The sequence below is a fragment of the Uranotaenia lowii genome, chromosome 2 (assembly GCF_029784155.1).
Source record: "Uranotaenia lowii strain MFRU-FL chromosome 2, ASM2978415v1, whole genome shotgun sequence".
Lineage (NCBI taxonomy): Eukaryota > Metazoa > Arthropoda > Insecta > Diptera > Culicidae > Uranotaenia > Uranotaenia lowii.
This window is the reverse complement of record NC_073692.1, coordinates 58266847-58282700: the sequence shown is the minus strand read 5'-3', so window position 1 is coordinate 58282700 and position 15854 is coordinate 58266847. Positions and strand designations below refer to the sequence as shown.

General features: G+C 37.5%; 1 protein-coding gene and 2 long non-coding RNA genes across 3 annotated transcripts in view; 1 reads left to right on the top strand and 2 right to left on the bottom strand.

Moving 5' to 3' along the window:
* LOC129748718 (putative inorganic phosphate cotransporter) overlaps nucleotides 1-4053 on the bottom strand; it is a 36758-nt gene extending 32705 nt beyond the window's left edge. Inside the window, exon 1 of the mRNA XM_055743409.1 lies at nucleotides 3404-4053. Within this exon, the coding sequence (XP_055599384.1) occupies nucleotides 3404-3509 (106 nt within the window). The 5' untranslated portion in view covers nucleotides 3510-4053. The remainder of the gene's footprint in view (nucleotides 1-3403) is intronic.
* Nucleotides 4054-9956: 5903 nt separating this feature from the next.
* On the top strand, nucleotides 9957-10906 carry LOC129744033 (uncharacterized). The gene is made up of 3 exons (XR_008736785.1): nucleotides 9957-10240; nucleotides 10306-10515; nucleotides 10592-10906. It is a non-coding gene; the product is annotated as an uncharacterized LOC129744033 (long non-coding RNA).
* A 1954-nt stretch (nucleotides 10907-12860) lies between these two features.
* Nucleotides 12861-13810, bottom strand: LOC129744078 (uncharacterized). The gene is made up of 3 exons (XR_008736801.1): nucleotides 13527-13810; nucleotides 13252-13461; nucleotides 12861-13175 (listed from the first exon to the last, which is right to left on the bottom strand). It is a non-coding gene; the product is annotated as an uncharacterized LOC129744078 (long non-coding RNA).
* Nucleotides 13811-15854: the final 2044 nt, after the last annotated feature.

Below are 15854 nucleotides of genomic sequence, written 5' to 3'. Positions count from 1 at the left end.
TCCACTGAAGTTCAACTGAATTGTTGATTTTTTCTTAAATCTGTGCGATTTGTGTCTAAGAAACAGTCAGTTAGTGTTTTTATAATCATCCTCTTTCAAATAGAACTATTTTTTAGATTTTTCATTGATCCTCAGTGAGGAACCGAGCTGAACAAAGTTTAAAAAATAAAATATTTCCTTAGGGCACTTGAAATAAACCCTGTAGATACTTTGTAGGCGGATTCTGATCCACCTGTAACAAGTTTTCTCCCTCGGAGGATGAAGTTAAGTGCCAATGTTACGAAATTTGGCAAAAAAAAAATCAAAATATTTGCTATGTTTCCATTGATAAGAGTCGAATTTATATAAAAACCTTCAATTTTACAGGATAGCTAACTTGAAAGCTTGAAATAAATTTACACATTAGTGAACAGATACACTAGCTTATTAAAAATTATCCGTATTTTGAAAATTTTCATTTGGTCAAATTATCGAAAGAAATAACATTTTCCTTTCGATCAGCATTCATTTTACAAGCAGCTGTCACGTTTGTTTGCCCAACGGCTCTCTAACACACATGCACTGAGCAAAAGCCCTATGCAGCAAATTCACAAAGATATTTTTGTAGGAAAATCGAATTAAAGAGTTCAAATTCTTCGGGATACCTACCCATGAAAAAATTACAATCAGATTCAAATTTGTTTTTTGCAGATGAACTTTTGTAAAATGATATGATTTTGCAAAGATTCTGCTTATGTGTTATAAATAATAGATCATCAATAAAAGACCAAAAGTATATAAAAGGATTATTTCTTGTAATCAAAGATAAATATTTGTTTTTTTTTCTCTTCAAATTACAGACGAACAGTTTTTAAAATAAACGCGTTCGTAACTGCCAGGATTCTAAGTGATCATAGCCTTATTCTCATTTCTCCTTCGAAATGCCTCAACCGATTCTCCAGAAATTAGCATATAGCATATAGTTATATCAATTGCCCGCAGTAATTAAATTTGTAATTTTTCAACCAATTGTGATTGATTAAGATTAAAAGTTTTATTAACAGAGATTTTCCAACTCGAAGAGGAAGGATTTCCATAAAAAGTTAACTTAAAATATTACGTATGTCAAAAAAAAAAAAATACAAGTGAATTTAATTACATAAATTAACAACAGAAACCGATTTTGCCATAATAAACAGATTTATCATTTTGGATGACAAATTTTGCGATATTATAATATTAGAAGATTTATTGTTATGAATTGCTACAATTACATAACAATATCGTAATGTAATATAACATAATGTGGAGAGGGGGTCTACCAAACAAATTAGAGATGTTTGCAGTCACGAGAACTGCTCAGGGAAATGAAATCCAGTTTGGCATGGAACGGTATATGAAAACAAGAAATAATATATTTTTTTATTTGAGATCCCTGCTCCTTCGAGCGCAGAAATGGTAAGAGACTTAACATAACAAAGGTACCATTTTTTTTGTAAAATTCAAAAAACGAATCGAGCAAATTGAACCAAGTTTGGCGTTGGAGGATTTTTGGGTACGAAAATAATTAAACATGACGGCTTCCTCCTTCCATTGGGAAGATATATCTTAATAAATAAATCGAAGAGAGAGATGTGGGAAGAAAGAAAAAGACAGGGGATCCTATACTTTTTTTTAATATAATTTTAGAAATAATAAAAATAATAATTTGAGCAAGTAATTTTGCATGGTAAGGTATTAAGGTACAAGAAATGATTCTATATGAAAATTAATTATAGCTTTTTTCGCCTGGCTGAATAGAGTCTTAATTTAAGATTTAAAACAAAACAATGTAAACAAATAAATTTCAAGTTTGGAAAATAGTATAAAAAATAATGTTTTTTTGAAATTTGCACTAAAATGATGTTCAAATGAATCAATTTAAATATTTTTTACTAATTTCATAATAAGGTTCGTTGCTGCAGCCCTTATCGTAGAGGATTGCCTTCAAGTCTTCTAAGCCTTCAAGTCTTCTAAGATCGAATTCCGGTCACGGTATACAATATATAGATTTGTAAGATATCATATCTTTGAAAGATGTACGCTTAGGGTTAAGTAAAAAGAATCTCTTCGAGGAAATATCAAGTTTAATCGAGATCCTATATATGTTTGTGTTCGTTTTTTTCAAAAGGTATAGAATACACACCGGGTTAGCTAATATTTTTTTTAATATTGTTACTTCTCAATCGACTGTTCAACAACTGATACGTGGCGTCAGTTTGAGAAGAGGCGCTAACAAACAAGTTCCCTGCTTACGGATAACATTTCTGATAACAATTAATAGTGTTTTAAAATAACTGCAAACGCTTTTGTTTTGCTCCGGCTACGATAGTCATTCCCAAAGTTTTCATTTTGTTGGCGGAAAGAGTTTACAATTTTATGAGATACATGTGGGGTTTATTATTGACTAAAATACCTTCGGAAATGCTTTTTACTTTCTATTCTCTAAAGGGAATAGTTTCCATTTCGGTAATTTCGCGTTCTTTGTATTAAACTTGAGTTGGAAAATGGTTTCCTCAGTTTGAATATAAGGTATTGAATACATATCAATTTAGGTAATTAAGTATGACTTTTTCTCCATAATTTTTTATTAGTTGTGAAATTTTTAGTTTCAAAAGATCTGAAAAATTCTTTAAAAAACGTATTGTTTTTTGAACGCTCGAGTTATTTTTTTTGTTCCAATCCAGCTTCGAAGAGTCGAATCAACATTATACAATCCTGCTCATGATCGATTATTTTTTTCTCTCTTATCACTGCTTCAGGAATCAGACGCTAAACTCGTTTGCATTTTTGAAAGGTTGAAAAACTGTCTTGTCATACTTAAGTGCGATCGCTAATGGTCGTATAGTCGTAAAATCAAAACCGTCATCCGCTTTGGTGTTTTACTTGGACTTTTTGCGGTTGTGATTTTAACTGAGATTCATCGTATTCCATGGAGAATTCTTTTTCGGTGATTTGAGTTGATGGTCTGAGAAAACATAGCTTTAACTTTTTATTTTGGAATGATCTTTTCCGAATACAGGTAAATATTTGGTAAACTCGTTGAATTCCAGAGAGAAATTGTTGCGAACGGTTCGAAAAATTGGACAAAGCAAATCAAATTAAGAGGCTTGAAATTTTTCTTGTGCAATTCATTTACCGTAGCTGAAACCAGTGGAATTGACTGATTTTGTTTACTTTTTTAATCTACCGGAACTGTTGTTCGCTATACCTAAGTAGGTACATCACATCACTAATCAGATTTTCAGCTTGTTTGCTGAATGCTGAAAGCTTATCAAATTAATATGAATTGTTCAACACATAATAAACGGCTTTGTGTTTTTATGCACTCATATTTAACCACTACAAAATCTTAATATTAGGTCTATAAATCTGTCATACTTACGAGCTTGAACATCCTTTTCATCTGGAGATTTTTCCATGTGACTGTTTTTCCCGAATCCATTCAACTCGATACCCTTTTCATTGTTTTTCAGGTCACCGTCCGCCATTCTGTCGTTCGATCTGTGATATTTAAAGTATTCCAAGATCAGTAACACTTGTAATGCTCGACTTCCTTTAATCTAGACGCGAGAAATTGATACGATAGCCTCGGTTTGGCCGATATTCGTATGGGACTTTGGCGGATGATCCGACCCTTGTGAATTTTTTCACACCACTAATTACTGTTTCGAACAACAGCGCGCTTCTGCTAAATTCCGATCCGAATCACCAGAAGAGATGCAGTGATGGCGAGCCGGTTGCCAGCTTCCGAATTATTGCATACGGTGGGAACTAAATGTAAGTACCGATTTTGTTTTTTTATCACTCTCTGCTCGGTTTGTTTTTGCCCCTCTCCACGACCAGGTCGATATTTTCCCAGCACAACACCTCGAGTAGGTTGAAGAGAACTAAAGTTCGATCGCGCGAACTGAATCGGACGTATACTTAGGCTATTGTGGCAGAAAGTTACGCGCGCGCTCTGCCTGAATCCCGGAGCCAATATCCGCTTCGTTCATTCCTGAACGGAAGCAACGGTTAGAATGCGCGCATGATTTGATTCCAGCGTGCGATGTGGCGCTCCGATTCGAATTCGTTCAGGTGCTCCACTATCGAACACGAACGGGGGGCACCAACACAAGGAGGTGATAAATAGTGTGGCACCTCATCAGGTTTCCGAACAGTGCGTCAAATGTTGGCTGTACTGATTGGGGAAATTTAAATTTAACTTTTATCAAATGGTAATCAGAGTGAACATAAAAAATAGGTTCTAAAATTCAAAAAATAGCTAAACTTCGATTTATCAACGCCTACCCCTATGTGGTGGTTATCGAAAGCTATTTCAAATTTCCCTTTTTTTGAGTGAAGAGCGAAGAGCTCCTAAGAAGAGGATTGAAAACGTTTTCTTGAAAGTTTTAGTGAACCTAGAAATTTCAAAACAGACAGTTTAGCAACCTTTATGCGTTTTATGTGCTAAAAATTGAAAGTTGATGTGCTTATCAATGAACCGTTATCAAGCTTTCAAGTTCCATACGACTCCAAATTGGTACTTATATGCACCTTGGGTGAGGTAGATGCTACGATGGCGCTGCTCTGCGAAGTAGTTCCACCTCCACGTGGTGCAGAGTGGAAACGTGTCTACAGACTTGTCACCTGTAGGCGTACGATCGAGAGAACTACACGTAACACTTGGTGCAGCCAGCCCGCCGACGAGCTGCGTGCCGAGTGTGGCAAAAACGTGGTGCGACTGGGCACCTTGGTACCAGTGCTCAGTTGCAAGAGGGAGGGTCGAAACGTGTATCGGGTAGTCGCGACATCGATATGCGGGACGACCAAATGTTCGAGCGGGTTTTGATCGATCTGCCTTTTGGGGAGGTTCCTGGCCCCGATTCGCAGATACGATCGACTCACGACGGACAGAGGGGTCTTGTGCCATAACATGTGGCCCCCAGTGGATGGGCCTCAGGATGAGTCTCGAAGAGTCGAGACGGAGAAATAGTGGATGTGTGGATATCTCCAGACCCGAGGAGAGGCGAGCTGCTCTCGTCTCGAATTGGGTCAAGAGGAGAGGCGGGTAAAGACATCTTAAATTTTTTTAAGAGGATGAGCGTGAGAGGGTCTCGAGTCACGAGGAGAGGCGGATCAAGACGTCTCGAATTGTGGCAAGAGGCCGAATGTGGGACTCGAGTCACGAGTAGCGGCGAACGGATAGTCCCGTGAGTCGTGAATCGTGACAGCAGGGTGGATGACGATTGCTGGTGTAGTACGTAAAAATGAGTATTGCCGTGGAGCGCTTTGCGCGAGTATGGTCTTTCCATCATGGGTATAGCCTTAGTTGTAGGTCCGGATGTGAAATATGGCTTGAGGCCTCAGGTGGGCTTTATGGTGTAGGGGTACATAGTATCATGAGTCACCAATTGCAAGCCATGGACCCAGAGTAGCAAACTGGGGGGACACGGTGGCTCGCCGCGCCTTGGATTGCAATCTGTAAAAAGGATTGGGTGATCAACTTATAAAAAAAAAGATGCTACGCTCTGGGCTGGTAGGTCTACCTCCTCGTGGTCCAGGTCGGAAACGTGTCTACAAGTCCGGCGTATTGCAGATGTACGGCTAAGAGAACTAGAGACCGTCGACGGGTCTGCCAAACCCGCGCGGAAGAAGTGGTGCACCTAGGTACTTAGGTACCAGTACTCGGGTGTGAGGGTGAGGGTTCAACATCGGTATAGACCTGACTCGCAAAATGAGTAGCAAAGTGGTGGCCAATATTCTTAGGGACGTGTTTAACCCGTCAGTGTCAGTGAGGTACAGTATGCCGGAGGTGTCAGGGCTCGACACGCGTTTCGGGAAGTGATGCGCCTGAAACGCGAGTGCGACCTGATGAGGTCTACAGCTCGATTTACGCTTCGGGGAGTAAAGCACCCGACTTGAAAATTGAGTTGTTGCGACTTGTCACCACTAGAGAGTTCGGAGGAGTCTGAGTCCTACACGTGGCTTAGGAGGCTTGCTTCCTGATCCGCGTGTTCGAACAGAGAAAGTGTCGTCGACAACTCGCTTTGTGTTTCTGGACTTCCTGGACTAGATCCACAAAGTTAGTAGTTGCGCTGAATGGGGACCTCTTTGAACACGATGAGATGTCGGGTCCTAACTCGTCAGAGAAGGTGTTGCGCCTCGAGTTGTGTTAGAATTAGGTATTTGCTGAAAGAGGATTCGGAAACGAGTATTGTCTTGGGGCGCATTAGCGCGAATTGACCTCCCACTATTGAAGTATAGTGTGTCAAACAGTTCGACGAGGGAACAAAGGTGGCCCAGGTGGACTTTATGGCTTAGGGGGTACACTGTTCCTTAGCATTGTATCATGAGTCGTCCAATTGCACCCATGGACCCAGAGTAGCAAACTGGGGGGACGCGGTGGCTCGCCGTGCCTTGGAATGCAATTCGTAAAATGGATTTACCACCTGGGTTAACAACTAATAAAACAAAAAAGTGCTACATGTGGTTTTGACTCTATTGCATTCTCATAAAGCTTGCTTCATTTAGAATTGGAACAAGCTTCTGCTCATCTCCTGGTGGACGGATTTGGATGTTCTTGGCATCCACGTGTCGGGAATTTTGACTGCTCCACGTATTTTTGACATTCCGCAAATCGACTGTACTTTGCAAACAATCAACATGGAAGCCGAAAGAAGGGAAAAACATTCTGCACCGATTTTTTTTTTATAAAATCCATTGTGGTCTGCATCTAGGCTAGCTAAACATCTGAAATTTCCCAGAAATACCGTATGGCGTCTTTTCGAACGGTATAAGGAAACATTGACAACGATTCGGAAGCCTCGAGCCAATCGTCGGAACTGTCGACCGGAAACTGCGTGGTAAGATTTTGAAGAAGATTAAGAGGAATTCCAATCTGTCGGACCGTGATTGGGCCAAAATATCCGGTGCTGCTCATAGTACCGTGAGTAGAATTCGACTCCGGAAAGGAATCAAGTCGTATCGAGCTAGCAAACAGCAAAATCGGACCATAAAACAGAATAGTGTGGTCAAAACCCGTCCTCGGAAGCTATACGACCAATTGACCAAGTTCGACGAGTGTCTTCTGATGGACGATGAAACCTATGCCAAGGCTGACTTCGGGCAAATCCCAGGTCAAAAATGTTGCTTGGCAACAGCCTGGAATGTTCCAGTCTAATTTAAATTTGTTTTTGCCGACAAATTTGCACGAAAATTTATGATTTGGCAGGGCATTTGCAACTGAGGCAAAAAACGAATGTTTTCGTTACAAATAAGACAATGGTGTCGGAACACTGGAAAGGTTCCTATAATAGTTTAGGACCACTCCCTCTCACTGGAAGGGAGGAGGGGGTTTTTCAAATAAGACTAAGTCTTCATAACTCCAGAACTGATCATGCAAATGATGTAAAATTTGACATGGGAGTGTATTTTGGTGAGAGGAATGTTTCTATGGTGGTTTGGTACCCCTCCTTTTTTTCCAGTGGAGACATCGAAAGGGAGGAGGGGATCTTTCTTTCAATTTTCTACTTAATTCAAGAACTAATCAAACAACTGGAACCAAATTTGGCATGTAAGGATAGTTGAATACAATAAATGTTTCTATGGTTATTTGAGACAAATGGAATAAAATTTTTCATGGGAAGGTGAAAATGAAGAAAAAATGATTGTATGATAAATTGAGGCCCCTTTTTCCTCTCAGCAAGGACATATAAATAGGAAAAGGGGGCTTCCATACAACTTTTTCTACATAACTTGAGAATTAATTGAGGAAATGAAACCAAATTTGGCATCCAAGGGTATTTGAGTACAAGAAATATTTTCTATGCATATAAAGTACTCATCCCTCCATCCAATGGAGAGCTAGAAAGGGGAAATGTGACTCTCTTGCATGTTTTAACATAACTCGACTAACTAACTGATCAAGCAAATGGAACCAAATGGATGGAAATATTTCTATGATTATTTAAAACCATTCCTTTCTTGGAGTAGGTGCATAGGGTTGACGATATAGAAAGGGAGGAGGGGGGCTTCCATACACTTTTTTTTTTGCATAACCCGAGAATTTATCTAACAAATGGACAATATTTTACATGGGAAATTATTTTTATATGGTTCTATGATTATTACCCAATACAATTTATGTTGACAAAACCAGCGAATTGGAATCATGGCATGGAATGGTATTTGGGTACGAGATAGAGGGTGGGAAAGGAAGTAGTTCCTTATTAACTTTGTTGTAAAGCTAAAAACATATCAACCAATGGGATTAAATTTGATATGAGAGGTTATGAGTATGATTATTAGAGACCCCGACTTCATTCCAGCAGTGGGGGATGTGAAGGACAAGAGGACTCGCTTACCAGTTTTTTTATGGCATGAATCGGGAACATATCAAGCAATGGGACCATATTTTATAAGATGGGTTGTTTGCGAATAAACAATTTGAGACCCTCTTTTTTCAGGGCGAAAGAGGCAGGTTTTATTCATATTTTATTTGACATAACTCGAAAACTCTTATCAAAAAAATGGAGCCAAATGTGGCATGATAAATTTCTCAGATTGATCTCATATTTCTAAGCAATAGTCCGTGAGCCCTTCCCGCATTGGAAGAGGAAAAGGGTGAAGAATTTTGATCAATTACTTGAAAACAAATTAAGATAGTTTCTGAAAATTAGTTCATGTCATCTTTGTATTGCAGTTCGAAACTTGAGCATCATCTTTCATTATATAGTGGTGACTTTTGATTTATGTTGTAATTTGTTTTTAAATCAAGCTCACAAAACAATTAATATTTGAATAATTTTTAGGAAATTTAATTTATTTCTGGAAGCAGTAGCAAAGTTCACCGGGTCAGCTAGTAGCTTATGAAATTTAAAGTAAAGTAAAAAGTAGAAGATATTGTCAAAATTTAACTGCAGATTGTTCAACAAAAATGAAGAATTAAATCATGTATTTTTATTTTGGAAAAAAAAAGAAAATCTAACAAAAGTTTATGTACAACGAAATAAACATGTCCCTGAATTTTAACTACCAATAAATCTTAGACAACAATTCATATTACACAACTAAAATTACATTTCTCTAAGGTGCTTATTTTGAATTTTTGAATAATTTGGGGCGCTGATTCGAAATATGCAATAAATAAGTTTTTTTCTATCAGCTCTTGTTTTCTAGATAACTTTCCAAAATTTACTAAAAATCGTTCAATAAATTTGTGCACTTTTTGGTAAAACTATAACATTAGAAAGATAAAAAAAAATTGTTTTAATTCAATGATCAACTTTTCCGAAGATCACAGCTGTTGATAACGTTATAAATACAATATATTTACATATACATCTTTTTTAAAATTTCTGATCCCCTCTGTTGATCGAGAAGCTTTCATCAAGTCCAACCACTCACTCTCCCAACGGCAGCGGTCAGCTCGGTCCGTGAGATTGTTGTCGTTTATAATTTTCCGATGATTAGAAGGTGTTGTATCTACCCAATTATAGTAGAGTTTAGTTAATCTGAGCTAGAGAGATTAGTAAGGAACTCAAAGTAAGCGAGCGCCGATGCTCCTTATTCACAGAAGAAAATAATGACTATTACGTGTCATTGAAAACGACTTCCTTTAAAATAAAACAATCTGTAATGAAAGAACCACGTAATTTTAAGTTGATTCGTCCGAAAGTAATTGAAAAACTATTTATATTTACGGCACATATCCTGTAACAAAAAGGAGCATGACATGTACCGTAATTTTACGGGTCGAAACAAAATTACGTGTCTTTAAATTACGTGCCGTACAATAATTTTCAATTGCACATATTTAGGTGCTCCTGGCATCCCAGTCAGGCACCAAAAATGAAACGTCAAAAGGTGCGCGCACGGACGGTTTATGAGGAAAAGAAGAAGTTTTTTTTTGGTTTTGTTTTGTGCCGGCTGCCGAGCCGGAGCAACTCCGGTGGTTGCTGCAATAGAATAAATTACCGTGATCGATGGTCGGGAAGTTTGTTTGTTATCTTGTTGTATTCATTCTTGCGACCAGCTGTAGAATAGTGCTGTGCATGAAAAAACAGTTTGAACATCATCTTTGCAAACTGATCGCAACTTGCTAAAGTAGCTGAAGAACAGACCCAAAATTGACCCAAACTTTTCATGACGAAACCTTGCAAGGCCAAAGAATCAAAGCAGTAATCTTTCCGGACAGCGGAATATTATCAACGATCCAGAAATGTTAAAGTATCTAGAGGTAAGTGATTTATCCCGGCAGAAATCAAGCCAGGACTATTTTTCAACAGAATTTATTTATTGTAGATAACCGGAAAATGTTTCAAATATGGCTTGTTTCAAATGAAAGGAATAATGTGGAAAATCGGAGACGGAATTTGGAAGAAAAGGTACACAAAAGATCATGAAACAGTCCACCAAGCTACGTCATTTTGCTTCCAATGGAAGAAGGAAACAGTTTTTGGTACTCGCATAGAAAAATAAACCATGAGCCTCAATTGGAACGCATCGGGAAAGGTAAATTCAATCATTTGCATTGCATTGTATAGTTTTTCTTTAAGATGAGTAACCTAATTTAGAATGATAATTTCAGAACACAGTGAACATGATTCTGACACCGGTACAGATCAACTCGTCTGCAAACGAAATGGCCGGGAAAAGGAAACACATCAGTGAATCGCGCAGCAAGCAACTCTTGCCATTGATCTCCCGATTGTTGTGTCATGCTTCAAAATTTATGAAAACCTTCAGGCCTAAGTTGTACCGGCAAGGTAGTAATTATTAATCATCACTTTAAGCCTATTTGCAACTAACACTTCTAATCCGAGGAACTCGAACAGCTCAAGAAGAAAATCGTTCAGTACTTACGATAATTTTTTTTTCGGAACTGGAGATAATGTCCCACTTGGTGGTAGTTTTTGCAGACACTCAACTTTCGGTTGCTTCAGTCATCGTTGAGCTGAACATGATTTCTTCATATGGTCTTTGAACATTTGATTCATAAATACCTATTCTAATTAGTTCTGCTCTTAAGTTGCGCATTATGTTTCCCAAAAGTCGGCAAAAATTCTTACAACATATACTTAGGTGTCGAGCTAAGGTTATGCGCTAGTTTTGCAGCTTGTCGATAATATGATCGCCCTGTTAGTTTGTAAGATTATTGATGTTAATTAAGGCTAGGAAAACGACATGATTGCTCAGGAGAGGGATGTTTGATGCTTTGATCATTTAAATTCAGTAAGTATAGTATTATATTTACTTTGGAAAAACTTTAGAAAAGACATACATATTTTAGAATGGTTGTCGGTTTGAAATAAGTTAGCAAAAATGAGAACGGAAATAACCGAAATTACAAAAGACATCGGTTAATATTCGTATTTTGGCTTGTCTTTTAAAAACTTACTAATTTATTGCTTGGATCTTTTCGAATCAAAATGTCGCCATAAAGTTCCATTTTCTTAAAGAATGTTTGTTGTAACATTACAGTAAATAATTTTTGCTGTGAATGGTAATAACTTTTTTTACCTTTATTATAGGTAGGTTCATCTATAATAATAAATAAATTATGTATAAATAAATAAATTATGTATGTGCGAATAAAATTTTGTTTTATTCAACAATGAAATTCCACTGTATTGTAGTACATCAAAACAATTAAATTACGTGCATATTGTTTTACAGGTAGCTTGGAAATCCAGGTCACTTGCAATTACAGGTCGCTTGCGATTACAGGCCATTTCAATTTATAGGTCTGTAATTTTTTATGGTCACTGAAAAATAAATGTCCTCGACCTGTAAAATAACGGTAGATGTCCTGCTCCTTTTTGTTACAGGACATTTACTGTAATTTTACAGAAAATAATTTTTGCTGTGTAGAGAGCAATGGATGGGATAGAACACAGCAAAAATTATTTTCTGTAAAATTACAGTAAATGTCCTGTAACAAAAAGGAGCAGGACATCTACCGTTATTTTACAGGTCGAGGACATTTATTTTTCAGTGACCATAAAAAATTACAGACCTATAAATTGAAATGGCCTGTAATCGCAAGCGACCTGTAATTGCAAGTGACCTGGATTTCCAAGCTACCTGTAAAACAATATGCACGTAATTTAATTGTTTTGATGTACTACAATACAGTGGAATTTCATTGTTGAATAAAACAAAATTTTATTCGCACATACATAATTTATTTATTTATACATAATTTATTTATTATTATAGATGAACCTACCTATAATAAAGGTAAAAAAAGTTATTACCATTCACAGCAAAAATTATTTACTGTAATGTTACAACAAACATTCTTTAAGAAAATGGAACTTTATGGCGACATTTTGATTCGAAAAGATCCAAGCAATAAATTAGTAAGTTTTTAAAAGACAAGCCAAAATACGAATATTAACCGATGTCTTTTGTAATTTCGGTTATTTCCGTTCTCATTTTTGCTAACTTATTTCAAACCGACAACCATTCTAAAATATGTATGTCTTTTCTAAAGTTTTTCCAAAGTAAATATAATACTATACTTACTGAATTTAAATGATCAAAGCATCAAACATCCCTCTCCTGAGCAATCATGTCGTTTTCCTAGCCTTAATTAACATCAATAATCTTACAAACTAACAGGGCGATCATATTATCGACAAGCTGCAAAACTAGCGCATAACCTTAGCTCGACACCTAAGTATATGTTGTAAGAATTTTTGCCGACTTTTGGGAAACATAATGCGCAACTTAAGAGCAGAACTAATTAGAATAGGTATTTATGAATCAAATGTTCAAAGACCATATGAAGAAATCATGTTCAGCTCAACGATGACTGAAGCAACCGAAAGTTGAGTGTCTGCAAAAACTACCACCAAGTGGGACATTATCTCCAGTTCCGAAAAAAAAATTATCGTAAGTACTGAACGATTTTCTTCTTGAGCTGTTCGAGTTCCTCGGATTAGAAGTGTTAGTTGCAAATAGGCTTAAAGTGATGATTAATAATTACTACCTTGCCGGTACAACTTAGGCCTGAAGGTTTTCATAAATTTTGAAGCATGACACAACAATCGGGAGATCAATGGCAAGAGTTGCTTGCTGCGCGATTCACTGATGTGTTTCCTTTTCCCGGCCATTTCGTTTGCAGACGAGTTGATCTGTACCGGTGTCAGAATCATGTTCACTGTGTTCTGAAATTATCATTCTAAATTAGGTTACTCATCTTAAAGAAAAACTATACAATGCAATGCAAATGATTGAATTTACCTTTCCCGATGCGTTCCAATTGAGGCTCATGGTTTATTTTTCTATGCGAGTACCAAAAACTGTTTCCTTCTTCCATTGGAAGCAAAATGACGTAGCTTGGTGGACTGTTTCATGATCTTTTGTGTACCTTTTCTTCCAAATTCCGTCTCCGATTTTCCACATTATTCCTTTCATTTGAAACAAGCCATATTTGAAACATTTTCCGGTTATCTACAATAAATAAATTCTGTTGAAAAATAGTCCTGGCTTGATTTCTGCCGGGATAAATCACTTACCTCTAGATACTTTAACATTTCTGGATCGTTGATAATATTCCGCTGTCCGGAAAGATTACTGCTTTGATTCTTTGGCCTTGCAAGGTTTCGTCATGAAAAGTTTGGGTCAATTTTGGGTCTGTTCTTCAGCTACTTTAGCAAGTTGCGATCAGTTTGCAAAGATGATGTTCAAACTGTTTTTTCATGCACAGCACTATTCTACAGCTGGTCGCAAGAATGAATACAACAAGATAACAAACAAACTTCCCGACCATCGATCACGGTAATTTATTCTATTGCAGCAACCACCGGAGTTGCTCCGGCTCGGCAGCCGGCACAAAACAAAACCAAAAAAAAACTTCTTCTTTTCCTCATAAACCGTCCGTGCGCGCACCTTTTGACGTTTCATTTTTGGTGCCTGACTGGGATGCCAGGAGCACCTAAATATGTGCAATTGAAAATTATTGTACGGCACGTAATTTAAAGACACGTAATTTTGTTTCGACCCGTAAAATTACGGTACATGTCATGCTCCTTTTTGTTACAGGATATGTGCCGTAAATATAAATAGTTTTTCAATTACTTTCGGACGAATCAACTTAAAATTACGTGGTTCTTTCATTACAGATTGTTTTATTTTAAAGGAAGTCGTTTTCAATGACACGTAATAGTCATTATTTTTTTCTGTGTAGACATTGCAATTGTAAACTTCGATTGACGTAAAATTTACGCTCTCTCACAAATTAATTGATTTGTTCCGCTTGCGTTGATTGCGATGATGATTACTGATCGTTCTACACCCATAGAAGAGGTTGCAAAAATCCAATGCCTTTTTAGCACATCTCTGTGCCGATAATGCTCTGAAATGTGCACTGTGCCGAAGACGGTATGTTTGAAAAACCGTAACTGGCATAAGGACTCGGCTCCCAATCAAAATGATGACCACTACATTCAAGCGAAACAAGAAAAACATTTTATGGGATTTCCTTCCTATTGGATAATTCATCCCAGAAACAAGAAAATAAAAATTAAAACCACAGCGCTGTACTGAGAATCGAACTCACATCACCAATTGTAGCGTCTTGCCAGTCCGACATTCTAACCAGTGTACTATTCGAGCTTCATGCAGGACGAGGTATATTTGTCATAGGCTTTCTGTTACCGATCAATCACAAAAAACGTACAACGGCGGCTTCCCGGCGTTTGGCCTCCTTTCAATGCATTCCTTTGTCTTAAGATGGAAACGGGAAAGGGAACGGGAGTGAAGGAACGGGAAACCCATTGAATGAGAACTGTGCTTTGCTTACTGCCTGCTATTACATACACACGCTACATATACACAGCTGCTAAAGCCGGGCAGCTTGGCCGGTGTTGTTTGCCGGTAAATTGAAGGAATGTTTTTGTTGTTGCTTTTGCTACATACACACGCACAGCTTAGCCGTGTTTGCCGGTTGATTGAATTAGAAGGATGTTTTGGTTGTTGCTTTTGCTACATTCACACGCACAGTGCTCGGTTCGCTGGCTGCAACCCCCTGGCAACTTGACGTTTCCCATACAAATCGCGTGTGCCAGTTTTTTCTGGTTCTCTGGTTCTGTCAAATCGAAAATCAAGCGACTTAACATGTCGGAAGGACGCATATTGAAATATATTCTCTTTCAATTGATTCAACAAATGAAAAAATTATTCGAATTTAAAAATTTTTAGCTCAGTTATGTAAAAACGATCTGTTTTCAAAAGTAAAGTCGATGCAAACGACTCACAGATGTAAATCTTTGTGTCATTTATTAGGTCTAAAACTTCTGGACTGTTCAAAATAATCCACTGATAATCGGCAGTTTTTCGGAACAAGTATCCCTTCCACCGAAACTATTGTGGACAATCGTACACAATAAATGTAAAACAAAACATTATCACAACAATCATCAAGTGATTTTCATAAACTGTGATACATATAAAAATTTTAGAATGGTAAAACTTTCACATTATAGCAGAACATTTCTTGTTTTATGGAAAAACTGTTTCTATACAATAAATGAATAGGTAGATTATTGAATGTGTATAATAATTTCGGTTGAATCTTTTCTTCATTCATTCGAAAGTTATGAATTTGCCTGATTCGCACCACATTTGATGATGGGCCCTTTCCATACGCATGGCTCGAAAAGTACGTAAACAAGCGGTACACATGCGACATCTGCGATTTTGAATCAGGCACACGAAACTCGCCAGAACTGTCAAGTTGCCAGGGGGTTGGCTGGCTGCCTGGTGTTGGCCGGTATTTATTTCCATCCTTCTTCGGCTTGTGATGCGATTGGGAGGGACGCGAAAACGTTTTTATTTTGTTTCAT